Source organism: Carassius carassius, chromosome 36 (assembly GCF_963082965.1).
Source record: "Carassius carassius chromosome 36, fCarCar2.1, whole genome shotgun sequence".
Classification (NCBI taxonomy): Eukaryota; Metazoa; Chordata; class Actinopteri; order Cypriniformes; family Cyprinidae; genus Carassius; species Carassius carassius.
The window spans coordinates 1,433,975-1,456,408 of record NC_081790.1 but is presented as its reverse complement, the minus strand read 5'-3'; the positions used below and the strand labels follow the sequence as shown (position 1 = coordinate 1,456,408).

Sequence of the window (22,434 nt, the reverse complement as noted above, 5' to 3'; positions counted from 1 at the left end):
TGGAAGTTGTGGCCTGATGTTGCAGCCCCAAAGTACAGCATGAATGACAGCCCATGGCGGAGTCGATGGAGGGAGGAGCCAAGGTGTTGTCCGCATGGCCGACAACATCTTCAGGACGACCGAAGGAGACAGAGCTGATATCAGGGGATCCCAGGGCAATGACGGAGAGTTGATTGAACCAAGCGACAACGCTGGCACTGAAGACCTAGGTGGAGCCTGAGTGCCCGAGGAATAAGGCTGAGCTGGCGTGACCGAGGACTGAGGTGGAGCCGTAGGGAAGGAGGAGCCCGCCGAAGCCGTAGGGGTGGAGAGACAGATCACAGCAGAGGGCTCGTAAGTCCGTGGCACAGGCAGAGGGATGTCGGACCAAGGTGGAGCCAGAGGGACAACGGAACCCAGTCAAGTCGTAAGGCCGAGGGTCTCTGGTGGAGCCGAGGGAGGGAGGAGCCATGGTGGAACCGAATGGTCGATGGGCCGAGGTGGAGCAAAGGGATCAGAGGCCAGAGGCAGAGCCAAAAGATCCACCGACTCAACAGAGGCTGGTGACTGCATGACCTGAGGCTTTACATCGCTGGAAGGCATCACTAGGGAATACAAAGGGCTGCAGGCACACAGCTGAAGAAGGGCTGGAGGATTGGATGGGATTGGTAGTGTCGGTAGGAGAGTGAGGTTGGTTGGGATCTCACAGAATAATTCACAGTTCATACCAGGTGAAGAATCAGTCTTAGTGCTGGGTAAAATCGGCAGCGATGAAGAAAGCGTAGCAATATCAGGGTGGGGTAGGGTGGAAAGCAGTGCCTCCGTGTTCCAGTCAATTAGCCAATCCTCCCCAGTATCAATGTCCACCAAAATTCCCACAGGGACGGCTGTTGCCGGCTCACACCCCTGGTCAGACTTATATAGGGGCTTCAGCTCCGGGGCGTAAGTGAGTGCGGTCATCACAGACTCAATTCTCACAGTGGACGGATGCTCCCCTTCTGCGGGGGGCTCTGGCATTGTCGTCTCCTTTGTGAGGGGTGTTGGTGGGTTGCGCTCTGGGTCTAACTGTGAGATGTCTGTGCAGTGTGATTGGACGAGGCTGTGATCATCCTCCACTTCGCCCACTGTGAATGTGGATCCATATGGGTGATTCTCATGAAATCCAGATATAGAAGGTGTCTAGCATCAGAATTTTTAAAATGCCCTTGAAGCCAATTTTCTTTTTGCACATATAAGATTGAGGTCTGAACTTACTATAACCATTATTTTTAGAAGATTTAAAAAAATATTTCCTATATAATTTTTAAATTCTTTAGATGAATTTCATACAAAATTATCATTACCGCAACATGACATTACATTAAATATATGGTTAAAAATTTGTATTTTTGGCTAATGTTAAAGTAGACCCTTATTACTCATGCTCAAAGCTATGTAAAACTCTGGAGAGATTACTTTTTCATATTTATTATTTTTTGTAATTTCCTTATTTTCTCTCATTACCGAAACATGCGTGATGATTTACAATTTCTTTTATTTAATTGTTTTACTAAAAGATACCATACACATTTGTCATGTAGCAGACCTTAAATAAGCAGTGTTGTATAATATGTATATACATTTTAAAACAAAGTATGATTATATAATTATTGCTTAATTTGTAAAAAATATACATGTTGCGGTAATGAAAATGCCATTTCGGTAATGAGGATCAATGTTTCGGAAATGACATTTAGCTCACACATTCACTGTTGACAAAGGGGTTTGATGCCTAAACCTATTTTACATATTTAAAACTCATACAATTTTTAAAAGAACATTTATTTCATAAACAGTGTTTCATTTTCTCATTTATCGTAATCATCGCAGTACCATGCCTTGTGTTAACAAGTTACAATCTTATGCTCTTCTTAAGAATCATGTCATGTAGCCTACACTGAAGTACTAACAATTATACAACCATTAGTATACATTTTATCATTCTAGTTAAACATACAACCATGTGATGAGAACTTTTTCAATGTAACATATCGTCATGTGGTCCTGAGAAACATTTAAATGTAACAGCATCATGTGATGATGAGAGGGATGCGAAGGCTTCCACTCTGCCCCTACTGAGATAGAGTACCCCGGTGTGGAGGGTTACCTGATCATTCCCAGTTCCAAAATGGGTGTCCTTGATTTCCTTGGCATATTTGCAGCTGTAATTTTCGCTGTAATCCACATGCACAGCAACAGCATCATCTGCCAGGGTATCTTTCATTGCTTTCAATGACAAAAATTGGTTCTTGACATTAAACATGTGAATGGCAAAACCTGGAAGGTGTTCTGTTGTTAGGGCCAGCAACCGCTCAATGGATGAGGTTTGTCTGCCTTTCCTCTGTAGATCCATCCTTGAGGGTCTTTGTTACAGTGACAGACCTTGTGACCCACTCTTGCCAGATGACAGTGTTCAGTGAGAGGATCTAAGGATGTGGGTAAGGTCTTTTCAATGCATTTTTGACATCTGCCATACATGCAGGACATGTTGCCAGTGTCACACACACTGGACTGCACAAGATCCTCTGGGCTTGATGTTTCAATGATACCCAGTTGTTGCATTCTTTTTAATTTAAAGCCAATGTTCTCATGTACTTTACATGCACACGTCTCTCTGTCTTTAACTTTAGGCCTAATAATCCAAAATGGCCTCAATCTAAAGAACTGAGCTTTGGACACTGTTTGCTCAGGATGTTCAACAAGGAAGCGTTGATGGAGTTTTGCCAAGGTGTCTGTGAGTGCTCTTTTTCTATAAATTTGTCCCTTGCGACGAATCTCTCCAGACTTGCCATTTATGATAGTTGAGACATCATCCCGTTGTAGGAACATGCTCACAACCTTGTCAAGTTGTTTGCGCCTGCTATTGATCATCAGTCCCTTTTTAGCCTCTCTGATACTGACCCTCTGTGAAATATTTGCTGGTAGCATTGCACTTTTTGTTCTATTAGCCGCCGGCCTTCTAATTTTTCTGTTTAGTGTCAGCAGTTGTGTTTTCTTTGCCCTAAGTTTCTCTTCAACATACCTTAGTTTTGCTCTTAATTTGGCCACAGTCCTTGATGCCCGCTCTCTTTTTTTAATGACTGGCTGTGTTCTCTGGGGGGTGGATGCCTCAATTGGCCCTTTCAGGTCTAAACTTTCTTTTGCTGGTGTTCTGTTCAGACTTTCATTATTTGTGTCTAGTTCCTGTCTGTTATTTTCTTCATTTCCAAAGGAATTTTCTGTCTCACTTAATGAAGATGTTGGGGTTAGATCTAGAAGTGCTTGCTCTTGCTTTTTTTTTCTGTAATATTTTGCCGAATTTTTCTTCCACATTTATTTTTTCTCTCATGCTGTCTACTTGTGAGGTCCTGAGTAGTCTTAATTTTACCATTTTCTTTACGTTTCCGATACCTGAAAAAGAAAAAAATAATTAAAGGTGAAATGCAGTAAGCACTGACATAAAAACAAACTTTGGACTATGATCAAAATTGCACACAATTTTTCATTTATGAATGGTAGGTGTATGTGTGTGTGTGTTTGTGTGTGTGTGCATGCGTGTGTGAGTGTAAGCACGCACACACACATGTCTGTGTGTGATATTAGTGAAACAGAGTGTGTGTATCTACAATATAGTGTATACTGTACAATTATGTCAGCCTTCACATTTGCATGTCAGCAACTGTGTGTTTGTGTTTGTGTGTGTGTGTACTTATGTTTCTGTGCGCGTACATGTGTCTGTGAGGGAATGAGTGCAAGTGTTGGTCAAAACAATTAATCCAAGTTATATTTGCTCCCTATTATCGCCCTGTCCCCTGACCTTTCTCTCTCCTTTCTTCTGTACTCCTCAAGTAACACTGGATTACTATATATTTTTTCCCTATGCTTTGCAAGCCTGTCTTTCGCTGATGCCCTTTTCTTTTCAACTGATGCTTGCCTGTAACAAAATATACAATATCCATCTTGATTGAATGTAACATTTTATAAAAAAGACAGAAATACATTGTTTTACAGTAAAAAATTAAATAATTTATAAATTAAATATTACATTTATAGTAGGTGGCCTATACTGCATTCATACTCCTTTTTGTGGAAGCACTTCATAAAAATGAAAAATTAGTGAGCCCTGCTGGGGGGGTTGTAATAGCTATTTTGTTTACGCAATCTGTTCAAGAAGTGTTTAAGGCAAATATCAAGTTATATTGAAATAAGCAAGAGTTATAGTGCACGTTCCTCCTTCATAAGTCTTTTTCTCATTACTGAAACATTGAGTATCTCCACCGCAACAGGCCTTCAATTGTTGCGGTGAATGATAATGGTGTTGCGGAGGATGAGCGACCTTAAACATTTTTGCTTACTGTGTAAGCTAAATGAGGGTTAGCTAAACTTTCCCTCTCTTTTTATATTTAGACCATAATGGGGTATATAGTAATCAAAAAATTAAACCGGCAACATTTTTTAAAACTTCACAAACTCATGTTTCGGTAATGAGAACTAAAAAGTTGTGTAGGTACTTTGACAAACAAAATTTTAACTTTTATCTGGAGAAAAAAAATAAGAACTGCTTACCTGGTAGTAGGGGTGTAACGATTCACTCGTTTTCTCGATGCATCGATAACAAACCCTGTCGATTCATATGCATCGATCTTGAAACATGATTTTTGAATCGTGAATCGCCGATCTTGGACAGTAATCGATTCAAAATGCTAAGAATCAAATGAATCCCAATTTCTATAGCGATTCAATGCTTTCAAAATGTATACACATTAAATTACTACACGCACAAATTAATGGAGAACTTGAAGAGTGTTCGTGAATCGTGCCTCTTATCTGTCCTTCACGCGCTCCACTGTTTACCGCCTGAGACTGTCACAGGATTGCGCTCACGCTCCGTTCGTCTCTGACGCAGCTGACGTGTGATCTATTCTATAGGACTCGTGGCCAGTAATGCTAACGTGAAGTAGTTTTACTTTTCTGTAGTTTGTCAATGGCTCTCTGCATCTTACCGAAGGAGTTACCGGAGCCGTCGACAGCTGTGTTTATTGCATGGACGGAGCAGAAATGTAAGTGTCTAAATCATACGCACAGATCCATGGAATGATAAATGTTTTTAAACAATGCGGATGAACCGAATATACGAAGGAAACTTGTAAAATTAACCACAGCATTAACAACGACCTTGAAATAACAGCACGAGATTTATCTGATAATCAGATGCATGAAAGTAGTTTGTTTCATTAGCAAACAGACATCTGGCACGTTTTCTCTCAGAATCATTCGCTGATGGAGAGGAAAAGTTAAATAGAGATGAAGACGTTTTCACACTGAAAGAGAAGCGATCTCGCTCTCATAGACGTGCCAGGCTATATCTGCAGCTAAACTGAAAAAAAGCAGAATGAACTGATGAAACCCACAAACAATTTATGAATGATGCAGTGCTAATTGACATTTATTACAGTACAGAAACTATAAAGTATATTTTCTACCTTATTCTGTGCAGAAAATTAAATGTAGCCTAGTATATAAAACAATCATAAAATTGCCATTAGGAAAAAAATATCGATAACAAATGATTGATTATTGTCCAGCAGTGTATTTGATTTATTACAGCTAATTAAAAGTAATTAAAAAAGAAGATAATTCCTTGTAAAATAATAATAATAATAATAATAATTATTATTATTATTATTATTAAATAGGATACATACATAAAATGATTGTATTTGACATTTCTGTCACTTCTGAAATTAGGGCTACGCCCCTGGTGTGACAAAATGTTAGCTTATACATAATACTCTTTAAGCTCTTTTTTAAAAACTTGGCTTACATACATTTTTACGTATGCCATGTCGCATCATTAAACTAGCATTTAACAATGGACAAAAGTTTTTTTTTTTTCTAACCTATGGTTCTCTAACCATAAATGCTACTGTAATTTGCCCCCTGACTAAGCATTTAAAGAATTTAGTAGAAGCATTTAAATAATCCCATGAATGCACTTAAAGAATGCAGAATCGAATCGTTATAATCGAATCGAATCGAATTTAATTGTGAATCGAATCTAATTGAATCGTTCTAAATTTGCAAAAATCGTTCTTGAATCAAATGGAAAACCTATGAATCGTAATCGAATCGAAGCCTTGCCAAAGATTCACAGCCCTACCTGGTAGCCATCTTGAGTGTCACAGTCAATTATGTCCCTTCCAGCAAAACTCCTAGAAAATGTTAGTTCCTTGAGGACTTAAACAATGATTGAAAATTGTTGCGGAGGATGAGAAAATTGGTCTTGGACACATTTATATTCCTTATTATTTCTACTACATTAACCAATGATCACCAAATACCACATGTTTATTTACTGTAAATGTTTATAGTACAACATGCACTGAAGCTTTTTATTTTTTAATTATAAAAAATTCCACCTCAAAGAACCCAAATCCAGTCATGGACACGTTGCGGTAATGAGAAATTTTCCTTTAAATGTGAAAAAATCAAATAAATTGGTATTTATGATGTAATTTGAAATCATGTGCAAAATAGTAGATGAAGAGATGTTTATAACTGTATCTTTCTTATTTTGATAGCATTTACTTTTATCATCAAAATGTTTCATGACACCACATAAGTCTAATTTCGCGAGAATCACCCATTATGTCCACAGAGCAAAGTTAATATAAGACTCTACGGTCCAGCTGCGAGCACCGCGGGGCATGACAAAGCAGAAAATCTTCATCTAGTCCACACCTAAATCCCTCCATTAGACAGACGTCATCACAGGTGGCAAGATGGCAGATGTCAAGGAACTCCTCCACATAAAGTTCCAAGTCTCTACCTTGCTGGAACACAAACAAACACTGTTCCTCCCTTTAGTAAATTATTACCCCACATCGGGGATTTTCCTTTTGGGTCTGGTATTCTGTCACGAATATTCCAAGGATGAAGACAATGATGAAAATGAAACAAGGTTTATTAAATAAATCCACAGAATGCCAAACTGCGAGACAGCTGTGTATTACACAGACAATACCAGACAAATGAAAGATCACACAGCAGCAACTTAAATGCAAGACAAATAAGGGCCATAACGATGAACACCTGAGTAAATTAAATGAATTACCATGACAACTAAAGAATGGCGGGAAAACTGAACAAAAAGACATGTGACTGAAGAAAACCAATGACAAGTCCATGAAAACACAACTAAGTCCATGATGAAACTAAACAGAACCGTGACACCTTGAGGGTGCGCAAAAAACACAGGCTAATTTTCATTCTTGGGTGAATTAACCCTATGAAGCCATTTTTTAACTGGTGAAAATACTGGTGTTAATAATTTTGGCCACCACTGTATAAAAAAAAAGGTCTAACATGAACTTTTAAAAAATTCAATTGTTACTTTTAACCTTATATATAGTGTTCCCTGTATAGTTTAGTTTAGAAAAAATTAGAAAAAATAACATGTACTGAATCGTAAGCTTGTTAATTAATCCTGAATAATTCTCAATCTAAAATGAACTCAAAAGCTGGCAGCCCGGTTTGAAGTAAGTAGCATACAAGTTAATATTTGTTCTTTTGCTCCAACCACTTGTTAATGTGGTGATAGAAATATGAGAAATAAATTCCAATAGAGTAACATTTGAATGCACAGTATGTTTAACTAATGTGGGGTAATGTGAAGTAATCAGAAAGTAGAATTTACTCATGCTTTTAACACTGATTTTTTTACCCCCTAAATTAGCTTTGGCCACCCCATTTATAAAACTCTAGCTCCGACACTGAGTGTGTTATACCATCAAAGATAAATTCATAGAAAACAGCCATGACGCATTTCTTTGATTTTGAAATGTGCAGTGTTAAAGTTTATTCAACAAAGTCGACAGCCACAAATAAAGCAATGTATGTGAAACACTGGTAATGTATGGGCCTATTGAAATATATCGGAAATGTGTTTAAAAATAATTTCAAAAAATATATATATATTGCAATATATATTGATAATGAATTATTGTCCAACATAGCTGATATGATTGAAATGTGTGTGTGATACATAAAACTGTATCTAATAACCAATTTTCCATTTTTCCGTGACTCTGATTGTGACTCTTTTTTTTTTTTGGAAACCTTTCAGGGAACAGTTCCAAACAGATTTTTTTTTTTTTTTTTGTCATCTAAATAACTTTTTCCCACTGTAAACAAGTAACTTAAAAAAAAAAAAAAAAAAAAAAACTTTAAGAGTTTAGGATATAAATATGCCATCAGAAGTTAATAAAGTTTAGGGTAACATGCATTGCTCATATAATGTTCCTTCTGTTTATTCCCAGAAAATGCATGAATGGATAAGACAGTTACTTTGAATGCAGTCTAAGTCACTTTAGATAAAACTGTCTGCTAGCTACATGCACTAATGAAGTGTTCCCAATCCCAGTCCTCGCGCACCCCGGCGCTGCATATTTCGTATCTTTCGTCTCTTCTCACCTTTGTTCTGTTCGAACGAAAGTGGACTGCGAAGTGGACATAACAGGATATTTCTAGTTCTTGATTGTAGGTCAAAACGAGTGTATATGTTCTATTCAAAGGACATTAAAGTGTGCGAGGCGTGAATTTAAATTGTATTGTCACAGTCGTCTGTGTGTGAAGACACTGCAGGCAGCTGCGCAGCGCAAATCCATGAATGTATGCTCCGAAGTTAAATAAACTTAAACTGATTTCCCCTACTCAGGGAGTAGGGAGCAATGAACACTGTGTATGTATGAACTGATTATCTGAACCAGGTGTGTTAACCAAGAGAGGGGGGCACGAGGACTGGGATTGAGACACGATTCATGTTAGTTAATCATAGTATCATCATCAACCATCATGATATATTTGATCTTCTTGCATTTCTTTTTGTTGTCCTCTCACACCTGTAAGAAAAAAACAATTCAGTTTAGCCAGCACATTCATGTGCAATCGAAACAAAATAAAAAAATTTGTTCCGCAGTGTTTGATCGCGATCACATCACCTTAATCGCAGCAGAACATGAGCACATCATTGAGAGCGGTGTCATCTCCAGATCCCTGTGGCTTTTCAATCCGTGTCTTAATACCACAAATCCCTTTTCCCCGACACATTTGACTCCAGTCGCCCCACTTGCCCCAGAGTGTGCCGTCACCATATAAATACTCCTGAGTGCATCTGAACCTGGAGAAATTCAGATATGACAGTATTATGATCATTAAAAAAAACTTAATATAATCAAAATATTTTTACTATGTAAAATCATTATGTTCAGTTGACTCATTTTCATAATTAAATAGTAATTAATAATAAAGGCAAACACACTCTGAATGCAGTTTTGCCAGGTTTTCTTCTGTTGAACGCAAAAGAAGATATTTTGAAGAATGTTGGTGAACAAACAGTGCACGGTAGCCATTAAATTCCATAGTGTATATATATATTTGTATCATACTATTGAAGTCAGTGGCTATTGCAATTCTTCATAATATCTTCTTTTGTGCTCAACAGAAAACTCATATAGGTTTGGATCAACTTAAGGGAGAGTAAATTATAATAGAATTTAGATTTTTGGGTGAATTATCCCTTTAAAACTTTATTGTTAGTCCAAAAACAGCTTATTAAAACCAAGCTGCCAAAATGACTTGTTTTTCACTTCCTCCTCTTTATTATGTAATAGAGATGAGAACAGGACTGCTTGCACAGACAGAGCAACACCTGCATCTTCATCATCGCCTTTTTCTTCCACTAACATTATAACACAGTTCATGACCCCTTTAATTATTGAACTGTTTTATAAAAGTATTATGCGATCATGACATAGTCATGTGATCATCTGCCGCCTTAGAACAAAGCCATGCTCACATTCACTGACATTGTATATACAAAGGACAAAACAATAACAAATAAACAACAACAACAAAACCAAAACAAAAGAGTATGACTTGTCCCATCACATACTCACATGATGTTGTTTGCGGCCGTGTCATCTCCAAATAATTGGGAAGATTCGACCCTCAGCTGAAAAGCAGTCAAGAATCCACAAGGACACCATTTGATATCTGTCCACTCACGCCAGCTGTGCACAAACACAGTTTTGTTTAAGTCAATTATTATTTTCGAGAAAATTCTTTAATTTGTAGCTCCTCATAGCCCTTAATGCAACAATTCTTAATAAAACTTGCTACAACTAGTTTTATTACTCCGAATCTGAGCCCTTTACCTTGCTACTTCTGACTGAACTGAGGTGTAGTCCTCAAATGAGCCCTTCAAGACATTTGATAGGCTGATACAATGAAGACGGATCCCAGTGAGTCCCTTGTTATCACCATAGGAAGGTTCATCAACCTAAAAAAAACATGACAATCCTCCGTTTGAAAGAATTGCCACAAGCAATGTTTCAGAGTTATCTCAAACACAATCTATAACATTTTCATGTTCTTTTGTGATAAGCAGATCTGCACCTGGAGGCACCAGGATGTAAATTACTAACAGTGACTGAACCTTCAGTCACCAGGTCACATGTTTAACCATTAAGAAACTCCCATATTACAACTTACCTTCAGACTGAACCCTGCAGCATATGTTCCATTTGGACAGATGTCGATATAACCCCACGACCCCCACTTCATCCCATTCGGCACAGTCAGCTCCGATGTACAATCTCTACTGACTCTCCTCTCAGAACATCTTCCTGTGTACTGAACACTCACCTGCAGCCCAATAAAGACTGACAGTAAAGAAAGAAAGTGATGCATTGCCGAAGATCGATGAAATCAACCAAAAATACTGATGAAATTAATCCTGTTAATAAGACTTTAGAACTTCAGAATAAATTTATACGGTTCTTTAATGTTGTGTTATCCTATGTGGATTGGTTCTAACCAATCAGTGACCAGGAGCACCAAGCGCTGGGAAATAACCTGCATGTGAACATGCAAAAACACAAACACTGATCCAACAAAAATACCTGTAGGCCTGTATTTGACCGTTAGTGACCATGCAAAGTGTTTTACTTGGTAGTACGCCTCTAAAAAGTGAAGACAGAAATATTAAGCAATCGAGAGAGAACATTAGACTTGCCCTAAAATAAATTCCGGGCATTTGCTTACAGGTTTGCTTACATCTCAATGTCCTGAAGAAAGATATGTTTATCCTTTTTTTTTTTTTTAGCCAGTATTCAGACAAATTATGCAAAGCTAAAATGTTGATGATCTGCATGTTAACAGAATCAGCTCTAATGCTGATCATTGCCAGTAAAAGCGTGTGCTCTTTAATTGGAACAGCTTTGATTGATGAGTTCTCAGTATTAATACTGAATAGAAACTGTACGCATAAATCAACAGTGAACTTGAGTTCATGATACGAGAGCAGAGAGGTCACATGACTCTCAGTTTCCCTGGTCATGTTTTTCCGTTTCCAGCTGATGAAACAATAACATCAGAAATATAGCCGCAAGCAGCAGTCATCTGGATCTGATCACAAATATCATGCAGATGAATAGGTGATATGATTGAAATGTGTGTGTGATACATGGCACTGTATCCATTTCAGTGATTCGGATTGGGAGATCTCTATTCAGGAATTATGGGTACTGTAATATTTTGCCAATAGCTTGCATTGTGCGATTTCTAGGTAAATGAAGACATTTTAATATACGTATATGTTATACGCTTACAATTAAGTCTTTAAGTGACTCAAATGAACTGTTCCAAAAATAATATCTTAGTGTGAACAACATTTCACTAATTGAATGAACCTTTCACTACTATAAATTAAATTATTTTGGATCATGGAACCATCACTTCCAGTCAACCACAATTTTTTTAGGGGTCTTGATTGTCCTGTGTGTGTGTGTGTGTGTGTGTGTGTGTGTGTGTGTGTGTGTGTGTGTGTGTGTGTGTGTGTGTGTGTGTGCACCAGCGTGTCTGAGGTCTATTTCTCGTTTTGTCTAGTTGTGACCATGATGTGCACATAATGAAAGACAAGAGCAGTCAAACGTGAAGCTTAAGAAATAAGAAAAACTATATAAGAAATGTATAACTAGAATAAGAAATAAGAAAATGAACAGTGTTCATATGATACTTTGCATGAATAAATATATATTTGCAGAGCGAACTCAGATCAGTTACCTGAAGAATCAGTGTTTATTCATATTATTGTTCCAGTCAATGATCAAGATATCAATGCAAATCTAAATGACTAAATGAACTTGAGTTTTAAAATCAATCACCTGCATGTAAACACACTTTAGACAAACACTGAGTGAGTGTAGACAATCAGATCAAATGCTGCTCGATGTATTTACATTTGTTAATGTTTCATGAGGTTTTAAAGAAAAAAATTATACTGTAAAACAGAAATAAGACCTTTAAGCAAAATGAACAAAATTTGTAATTTTCAAAAGAACCTTTATGCACTATTAAGAAAATTAGATGTAATGGAAATATTTCATGGATGTTAATGGTTTATTATGAAACCATTAATGCCAACAAGCCTGTAGACAGGCTCCAGACAAAAAAATTAAAAATCAACAAAGGAGACATTGGCTCCTATAAGAAACAAAACTCCAAATTCTTTTATTAGGTGCCACAGAATAAACGTGTTTAATTTCTTTATTTTTAACACTTTTATCATTTCAGTCACACTGTCATGTGTTTTTCTCAACTTTTTTCTTATCCTTATCAGAATTTTAATACATTTTGAAGATGTCTTGGGAAGTGGAAACTAAATGTCTTTTTTTCAACTTGAGCACTATACCGTCTCAAATAATTGTTTATTACACAGAGACTGTGCCAATATCACATCACTTGGCCATTGAGTGTAGTTTGGGCTCCTCCTGAGTGCATCCTATTAATGTTGTCACATAAGTTTAATGTTGTTTATAAGAAAATAAGAAAGAGTAAGGGACACTCAAAACATTAGTAGCCTATGTCTGCCTGCAGTTAAAAAGTAAGTCTGAGTAAACTGCACCTTCATAGAATTATTAATGCACAGGTGTAGTAATTTAGGAGGTGAAAATACAGTGAAATTAAATACATATGCATGGCATGAAATCTGTTGGCTAGCCTACTTCTGGTGCATGGATTTGTATTTCAATAATGCGGTCCAAGAATACGCCAGTATTTAATTTTTCTGTATTTAACAGCATGAACTTACAATAGTGAAAGATGTCTTCCCTCAGGAAGACTGAATGTTTTCCTGCCTTGCTGGACCTTGGGTTCATGATCAATAAGTTGTTTGCATTCGTCCAAACTGATTTGGCAAAATCAAAACACAGGCAGTAAAAATATTTATTATTTATAAATAAGCAAAATTATCATCTTTATAGTAATTTTTTAGTTGAATGGACGCTAAGAGGTAAATGTTTTGTTACATGGCAATGAATAAGCAATTACATGAGACATTTCGAGACATTTCAGTAAGTTGTACTGGGCTATCTTATAAAATAGCCTAAGTTTTAATATTCATGTTCTTATCATACTATAAAAAGAAAGATGTGAGTTCACTAGTGTTCCTGTAGAGTTCACTGTTCATTTCCAAGAAAAGCTTTAATGGATAAGACTTTGAATGCAGTGTAAGTCACTTTAGGTCGAACCGTCTGCCACATGCACTAATGCAATCAAACATGTGATGTAAAATTTTGTGATAAAGGATCTGAGACTACAAGATGGTTTTCAGATAGACACTTTAATACTGATGTTTGGCATAAAAATAAAATAACAAGTGAGATGATTCCATCGACCTTGTCTGTTTTTCAGGGTCTTGATCATCCTGTAAGTATTTTGTTTTGTGATAATGACCAGCTGAATATGCATTTACACAGTGTCATACCACAGCTTTGTTAGCTCATCATTGCATTCGATCAATTATTACAATCCATCTGATCTTTTAGCTGTTCTTTGCTGTCGTCCTCTTACACCTGAAAGAAAAACCAAACTCAGTTGCTCTGCAGTATGTGACAGTCCGAGTGTTTGATTGCGATTGCATCCACCTTAATCGCAGCATAACATCCTCGCATCATTGAGAGCGGTGTCGTCTCTCATTCCCTGTGGCTCTTCTACCTGTGTCTGGATGCCACAAATCGCTTTTCCTTTACATGTAGTGCTCATATATCCCCACTCGCCCCAGGCTGTGCCGTCACCCTCCAGCAAAGACCCTCGACTGCATCTGAATCTTAAAATAGAAGAAAAAATAATATTCGAAAACACAGACAGAATCTGGGAATCCTGTTCTTAAAACAGATTTTATTCTATAACATGGAATGTCACGTAACTTGGCCCATTCTGGATAAAGAAATCAAGTAGGGCTTAACAATTAATCAAATTAAAATGATGAATCTAGTGACTGTGTTCATTAAACCACAAAAACTGCCTTTTAAAAATGTACTTCTGCATACTCACCTAATGTTGTTGACGGCCGTGTCGTCTTCAATGCCTTGGGAAGATTCGACTCTCAGCTGAAAAGCAGTCAGTAATCCAGAAGGACACCATTTGATTTTTGTCCATTGACCCCAGCTGAAGAAAAAACTTTTTATTACTGAACTTTCAAGAAAACTGATTTGTTAACTGTAGCTTATGATAAAGCTGCTCCTAAACCTTAACGCAAGAATTAATAATAACCCCAAACCTGCTATGACTAGTATTACTACTCTTTAGTCTGAGCCCATTACCTTCCTACTTCTGACTCAACTGAGGCGTAGTTCTCATATGAGCTTGATAAGCCTTTGGACGGATCGATGCAGTGAAGGCGAATCCCATTGAGTGCAGTGTTGTCATCCCAAAAGCCATAGGAAAGCTGTTCCACCTTAAAAAAAGAGCTACAATCAATCATTGAAAATTATACTGTAACTTCCTATAGTAACATTAATATTAGTGTCCTTAGTATTAAGCATGTGCAGTTCCCTGGAGATACCTGGAATTAAATAACTAACTAGTAATGATCAGTCACCAGCTTACATGTTTAACCATTAAGCCTCCCCATATGACTGTAATGTATTTAAAGCCAGACTTACCTTTAGACTGAACCCTGCAGCATATGTTCCATTTGGACAGATGTCTTTAAACCCCCACGATCCCCAGTTCGTTGCATAGTACACATTCAGCCACCATCTGTTTTTTCTGTTGATGTCTGGATCAGAATCCATTATAAATGACTGAATGCTCACATGGAGCCCAATAATGAATAACAGTAAAGAAATAAAGTGATGCATTGCTGGAGCTCTGGTCTAATCAATAAAAAATACTGATGAAATTAATTCTGTTTGATTTCTACACCAAAAACTGACCAGGGTCAGTAAAACTGCTCAAATGAACAATAGTTTCTTCAAACCCAGAACAGAAAACCTGATCGACTGCAGTCTGTCCGCAGAATATGCCTGATTTTTCAGAGTGCATTTTCATGGTTTATAAATAAAATGAAAGCCTTGTTCTAGCCAATCAGCAGCCAGGAGCGCAGAGTGCACATCAACAACCTTTACGTGACTGAAAACACAAAAATACAAACACTGATCCAGCAATATATCTGTATGCTTAACCCTAAATGTCCCTGAAAACTGATTTCTTGGGAAAATGCCTAGAAAATGTTGAGCTGCTTGTTTGATTTTGTGTTTTTGATGAGTAAAATATTAAGCATGCACTGCAACAGAGAATATAAGATCTATTTCCTCAAGTGAATAAGAATGATTGCAAGGAAGCAAGTGTTAGAGGAAGTGATCTGATAAAAATGATCATTCTGTCATCATTTAATTAAGCTAATGTGATTCCAAACCTGCGACTGTCTTTCTTCTAAGAGGCAGAAGGAGAATTTAAGTATCACCAAAGTATGTTCATACACACTTTAAAATCGAATTAGTTAACCTTACTTTAAAATGCATGCAAACCGACTGCCTTAAAAAACTAGAACAAAAGTAAAAACATTTTAGTTTCAAAAACTAATTCAATTTAAGTTAAATACACTAGCGATTTTCGTTTTTTTTTTTTTGTATTTTGTAAGTGTGACCTGCTGATCCCAATTTTGCAGATTCAGCACTTTTTTTCTCTAAGAACAAAAATTAACAGCATATACAAACAAATATCAAATTTATCAATGCAAAAAAATAATTTACATAAATAAATTATTCAATAGTGTGTTTCCCGTCATAGACTTCTATTCTCCTGTTGATTTTTCCTTATTTGGTCATGTTCCTTTCCTTAATTTATTACTCCCCACCTGTTTCTGTTCTTGTGATTACTTTCCATGCATTTATATACCCTGTCTGTTTAGTTCTGTTTTGTCAGCGTAAGGTAGCGTAAAGTAATTATTTTTTCCTTCGCCATTGTTATCATTAAAATCTCACTTCTTTTGGACTTTTGTCTGGCACCCTTCATTTGAAGACACGAGCTGTTACATCCCTCGTTGAGGACTAAGTAACACTTGAACGTCTCTCAAAATAAAGTGCTCTGTGACTGGAAAGAGGTGAAAATTAGTAGCTTTAACAAGACCGATTCTCGCTATGTTTATACATTTTCCATTACTTTATTATGTTTCATCTTTCACATCAAATTCTTACATTGTTTCAGTTAATACAGTTAGAACAATTTAATCACTTTAGAGTTGTTGTTATTCAAATGAAATCAGTAACAACAAACTCCATCTTTCCATTGAAAGAAACACAAAAGCTGAAGCAGAAAAAATAAAACTGTATTGTGTCAAATGATATTCACTTAATTTTAACTTGTTTTTTGAACTAATAGCTGATGCATAAAATCATTGTCACATTGCAATTGTGTTAATATTCAGAGAAACATTTTGGTTGTGTGATGTTACTTACAATAATCCACTGCAGTGTGCATGTAATACTTTCTGTGAGTGTTTTTGCTCTCATTTATCTTGATTTCTGCACAAGTCTCTCTCTGTGCGTGAGCCTCATCTGGTGTGACATCATTAAATTATCAGTCGCGATTAGAATGAATGCAATAATATCTGGATCATTCTCACACAAGAAATTTGGTGCATGAAGAAAGATATATTTGAGAACAAATTTAGATTAGTTAACTAAAGAATCAGTGTTAATTCCTAAAACTATGTAAATCTAAATGAACTCTGATATTAAAGTCAATGACCTGCATGTAAACACACTTAATCTAAACACTAACTGATTGGCACAAATGCTGCTCATTGCCGGTAAAAGCATGTGCCCTTTGAAACAGCTTCACTTATTTGTAATAACTTTATAATAACTTACATTTCTAAATCATTAACAAACATTTTTTGCATTATATTAACATAGATGAAAATATGAGATAATATGCTTGTCGATGATTACTTATGTACTTATTAAACATTACCGATTAATTAACAGATCATTTAATGTAAATTTAACTGCTTACAAATGTCATTAAACTTTCAATTCATATATGTACATTTTAAAAAACCTACAAATGATTTTAACATGATTTTAATGTTGTAACACTGGTAATTTTATTTTCTTACTTAAAAGTATCTATCTGTTTTCTGTCATTTTGAATTTCTATATTTCAGTTTTTACATTCAAAACATTAATCTCATAACATTATTTATGCTTTCTTGTGCTAGAAATATAAAAATAAAATAAACAAGTAAAAAGTGTCACCGCTACGGTGAATGAAACGCACAAAAAAGACGACAAACAATGCAAATAATCTTTAATAATCTAGAAAAGGCAGAACACAGGTCAGACGTGCAGAGTCACACGTAATAGACTGGACCATAAACAGTGAACAGAAAACAACTAATATAGTGGAGCAAATGAAAATAATTAACTAGACATACCCGAACATAACGACATTAATCACAAACAGTCCTTGGGTCTGACAATAAGTGTATAGAACCCTGCATGTTTAATAAGGCCTTTACTTGGCTTAAAAAACAAACTTTTTAAGTTTATGTAAATACGTTTATCCTTTGTATTTTGACACATATATGGATGTCTCTGGACTAAGCTCGTGCTATCTGCTAGCCCACATCTGCCACGGACTAAAACGTTTTCATACAACTTGACTTCTGAAGTCATAGTAAGTTGCACAAAGAAATGAATACACATAGCTACAGAATCAGAAACGTGCCCATTTCTTGATAGTTTATACTTTTTATTTAAAGACAAATTCGCATTGTAAAGCAGATTCCTTTTAACCCCTTGTGTGGGTTTTTAATTCAACACAATTAAACAATTTCATCAAATGTCAATAGAGGGGCCCTTCCAGGACTCAAAATGTTAGCTTGAGGTGCTCCTTGAATGGGATAATCATAATATAGAACAAATTAGGAAACTCCAAGGCACTCTCTTTAAGAAAAATTAAAAAACCTTTATTTTATGGCTGGGTCATCTTAATAGAACAGGATTTTTGTGGCTACACACCAAGGTTACATACAATACATGCATCACCAAAGTACAGAAAATATAAATAAATAAAAAAATTAAATTTCTAGAATTGTAGTTTTAGAGAAAAACATTGAGATCAAGTTCTTCATTCAGGCCTGGATATCTAGTCGCCTGCAGTTTATCAATCCAGAAACTTTCTCTCTGGTTTAGTAGTTTTTGCCTGTCTCCTTTCCTTAGTGACAATGGGATATGATCAATTCCACAGATCTGTACGGTCGATGGATCACTATTGTGGTGTTCCCCGTAATGTCTCGCCATAGGATAGTTCATGTTGCCTGTGCGAATCGTATATTTATGTTCAGCCAATCTGTCCTGTAAGCGCCTCTTTGTCCTTCCTATATAAAACACTTTACACTCAGGACATTCCAGTCTATATATAACAAATATTGTTTTACAGCTTATAAAGTGGTTAATGGTAAACAGTTTTTGGGAAATAGTATCAACAAAGGCTTTAGACTGCAAAACATTTGTACAATGATTGCAGTGTTGACATTTATAAGACTTTTATTTATAAGTTTATCTCGAATAGTAGGACATCTCCTGAAAGCTACCAGAGGTGGCTCAGGAAACAGCTGGCCAAGCATCTCATCGCTTTCAATAATACCCCAATTTTTTCTAATTATTCTCTTAATTTGGTCTGCCTCTGTACTATATGTGGTAACAAAAATGGGTCTATCTTTTGTTGGCCTAGGTGGGTTTCTTTGAAGAAGTGATACCCTATTTGCAGATTTGGCCCTGCTATATGCTTTATGGAGAGTTGTGTTTTTATAACCCCATTCCTTAAAACGTGACGTCATCTCTTTTGCTTTACACTCAACAGAATTATCTAGGTCACAAATTCTCCTAACTCTCTGGAATTGCCCATAAGGAACATTTTCCTTCAACCTTTTCGGGTGGAAGCTTTTAGCATGCAGAATAGTGTTCCTGTCAGTAGGTTTTCTAAACACTGAAGTGTGTAGGGCACCATGATCGTCTTTGAAGATGCTTAAGTCAAGGAAATTAATACAATCTTTACTATATTCCAAAGATAGTTTAATGTTGGGGTTAATGTTATTCAAAAAAACATGGAATTCTTTCAAATCTGCCTCTGAACCAGACCAAAACAAACAAACATCATCAATGTAATGTCCCCACCAGATAACGTCTTTGAAGAAGGCCACAAAAAGCCTGTTCTTTTAAGTACCAAAGAGGGCATCTAGTGGTCTTTCTAAAATCCTACAACTTTGAACCTAGTTTTTTGATTGGTTGTGTGAAGACTTATAAGAAGGACTCTTGTTTTGGAAACTGTTGACTCCCTGACGAAGGCTTGTATGCCGAAACGCGTCGGAGTTTTTAAAGGTTTATGATGACCAAGCCATAAAATAAAGGCTTTTTAATTTTTCTTAAAGAGAGTGCCTTGGAGTTTCCTAATTTGTTCACAATTAAACAATTTGTTAAAACACTCCACAGATGTTTACTTCATCCCAGTTACAAGCAATATGAACAGCATATATGGTTGATATTTGCCTTTTATCTTTTTTAGTATCACATTTATGAGTTTAAAGGTGTCATGGGATGTTTTTTCCAAAAGTTGATATGATTCTTTAGGGTCTAAAATGAAAAGTCTGTAGCATAGTTTGATTAAAAATGCTCAATGATAGTGTAAAAAACATATTTTTTAACCTTGTCAATGAGTATAAGTTGAAAAAATAATTAATAGTAGAATTTTTCTTTTGACAAAAAGTCTATACAAAGGGTTAAAGGAATAGTTCATCCAAAAATGGACATCTGCTGTAAATGTGCTCATCCTCAGGCCATCAGAGATGTAGATGAGTTTGTTTCTTCATCAGATTTTGAGAAATTTACCAATCCATCACTTTCTCATCAATGGATGCTCTGCAGTGAATGGGTGCCGTCAGGATGAGAGTCTATAAACAGCTGATAAAAAAATCACAATAATCCACAACACTCCAGTCCATCAGTTAACGTCTGGAGAAGACAAAAGCTGAAACAAATCCAGCATTAAGATGTTTTTAACTTCAAAGTGTTGCTTCTGGCTAAAATATGACTTCATAATCCATAATGATAACTTTCTCCAGTGAAAAAGTGCATCACCTGTTGTCTAATCATAGGTCAAAAAAATACCCTATTTGGATATTAAGAAATACTTCATATAACAACACTTAAGATGTGTGTATTAACATGAGTGTGGGTGTGTGTGTGTTCTAGGTGTGTCAAACGTGAAGCTTAAGAAAAAGCTATGCACATTATTACACAGTACATTGTGGGTTGTAATCTAAAGCTTTACTAAAAATAGATACTGTACAACAGAAATCAGACCTTCAAGCAAAAACAAACCAAAATTGTGTGAAGAACATTTTAATATTAATAACTTTTCTGCACTATAAAGGAATTTTTATGCAATGGAAAAATGTCTTGGATGTTAACGGTTCTTTATGGTAATTGATCAAATATTTAAAAACAAAAAGAAAATATTTTAATTTTATGTGAATTCTTTACGTTCATCCTACCATTTGATTTCTGTCCACTCACCCCAGCTGAAGAAGAAACAGGTTTACTACTGAAAATTTTAAGAAAATTAATTTGTCTACTGTTGCTTATGAAGAAGCTGCTCCTAAACCTTAATGTAGACATTCTTGATAACCCCAAACCTGTTATAACTACTATATCTACTCTGTAGACCTCACCTTCCTACTTCTGACTGAACTGAGCCTTTGGACGGATCGATGCAGTGAAGGCGAATCCCATTGAGTGCAGTGTTTTCATCCCAAATAACACAGAGTGTCTCTTCTACCTTGAAACAACAACACAACATTTGAAAGAGCTACAAGCAATCCTTTAAAGTTAACTCTAACTATCCCATAGTAACATTCATCTTCATGTCCTTTAGGGTTAAGCTTGTGCATTTCCCTGGTGATGAGTAATGATCAGTCACCAGCTCACATGTTTAACCACTAAATCACCACCACATATAAATCTAATAGATTCAACTTACCATGAGACTAATGTCACAGTGTCTGGGTTGTGTCCCTGGGTTTCCACTAGATGTCCTCCTTTCTCACGGTGTCTGTCACCTTATCACTTCCTGTCTCCTTATTTGGTCACCTTCCTCCTTGTTTAGGTAATTGATTGTTCCCCACCTGTCTCCTGTTTCCCCATCATCCTTTTGTGTATTTATACCCGGTCTGTCTGAGTCTGTGTCACGGAGTGCTTGTGTATGTTTCATGCTTTCCGTAGTCTTGCCCTTGCCGTGTGTTATTGTCTGTTTTCATGTTGTTTGGATATTCTGGTTTTGACCCTGCCTGGACTGTTTATGCTTTTTGGATTGCCCCTAAATAAACCGCATACCTGCATTTGGTTCTCTCTCCTGTGTTCTCTGTAACACCGATCGTGACAGAAGCACTCCGTCACACTGAGATCCAGCGGTATGTCTTTTTCCCGTTCCCCAGCCAAGATGGCGGAGCGGAGAGCTAAGTATCTCCGGCTGATCGCCCTCCGCCAAGAGGGCAATGAGGTGGGTGCCCTGGCACAGGTGTTCTGGTCCCTGGCCGAGGGTATGGGATACAACGATGCGGCCTTGAAGGACTACTTCAACGGCGGGCTGGATGATCCAGTGTCTCAGGAGGAGATGGTACAGTTAGAGACACTGGAATACTGGGAGTTTGTGTACTATGTGCAGCATCGGCTTCTGTGGAATGCCCCAGCCACTCCGGTCTCTTCCGGTGGGGCGGTCCCCAGCCCAGCACCACAGCTCAAGATGGCCGCCAATCCAGGGCCACAGCACAAGATGGCCGCCAGCCCAGAGCCACAGCACAAGATGGCCGCCAGCCCAGCGCCACAGCACAAGATGGCCGCCAGCCCAGCGCCACAGCACAAGGTGGCCGCCAGCTTGGGGCCACAGCACAAGATGGCCGACTCAACGCCTGAGTCTCCAGATAAGGTGTCACCGGCTCGCCAACATAGGGGGCGGAGGAGGAGGAGACAGGCGTCTACCGTTCCTCAAGGCCCAGAGGACGTTCCCGAGGCGGTGCCCGATGCTGTTCCG

The 22,434-nt window shown here is 37.1% G+C and overlaps 2 protein-coding genes across 3 annotated transcripts in view; both read right to left on the bottom strand.

Moving 5' to 3' along the window:
- Positions 1-8,997: 8,997 nt before the first annotated feature.
- Positions 8,998-10,746, bottom strand: LOC132116525 (vitelline membrane outer layer protein 1-like). Its single transcript, XM_059525410.1, has 4 exons — positions 10,549-10,746; positions 10,212-10,336; positions 9,954-10,067; positions 8,998-9,175 (listed from the first exon to the last, which is right to left on the bottom strand). Exons 1-4 carry the CDS (start codon positions 10,744-10,746, stop codon positions 8,998-9,000), a joined length of 615 nt encoding a protein of 204 aa, XP_059381393.1.
- Positions 10,747-13,771: 3,025 nt separating this feature from the next.
- LOC132116876 (vitelline membrane outer layer protein 1-like) overlaps positions 13,772-22,434 on the bottom strand; it is a 55,545-nt gene continuing 46,882 nt past the window's right edge. Inside the window, exons 1-5 of one of the 2 annotated variants that reach the window (XM_059525742.1) lie at positions 15,003-15,381; positions 14,661-14,794; positions 14,392-14,505; positions 13,983-14,164; positions 13,772-13,910 (exon numbers count right to left, since the gene is read on the bottom strand). In XM_059525742.1, the coding sequence (XP_059381725.1) occupies positions 13,984-14,164; positions 14,392-14,505; positions 14,661-14,794; positions 15,003-15,200 (627 nt within the window). In that variant the 5' untranslated portion in view covers positions 15,201-15,381 and the 3' untranslated portion in view covers positions 13,772-13,910; position 13,983. Of the gene's footprint in view, positions 13,911-13,982; positions 14,165-14,391; positions 14,506-14,660; positions 14,795-15,002; positions 15,382-22,434 lie in introns of those variants that run through there. The other variant, XM_059525740.1, reaches the window with a different exon arrangement.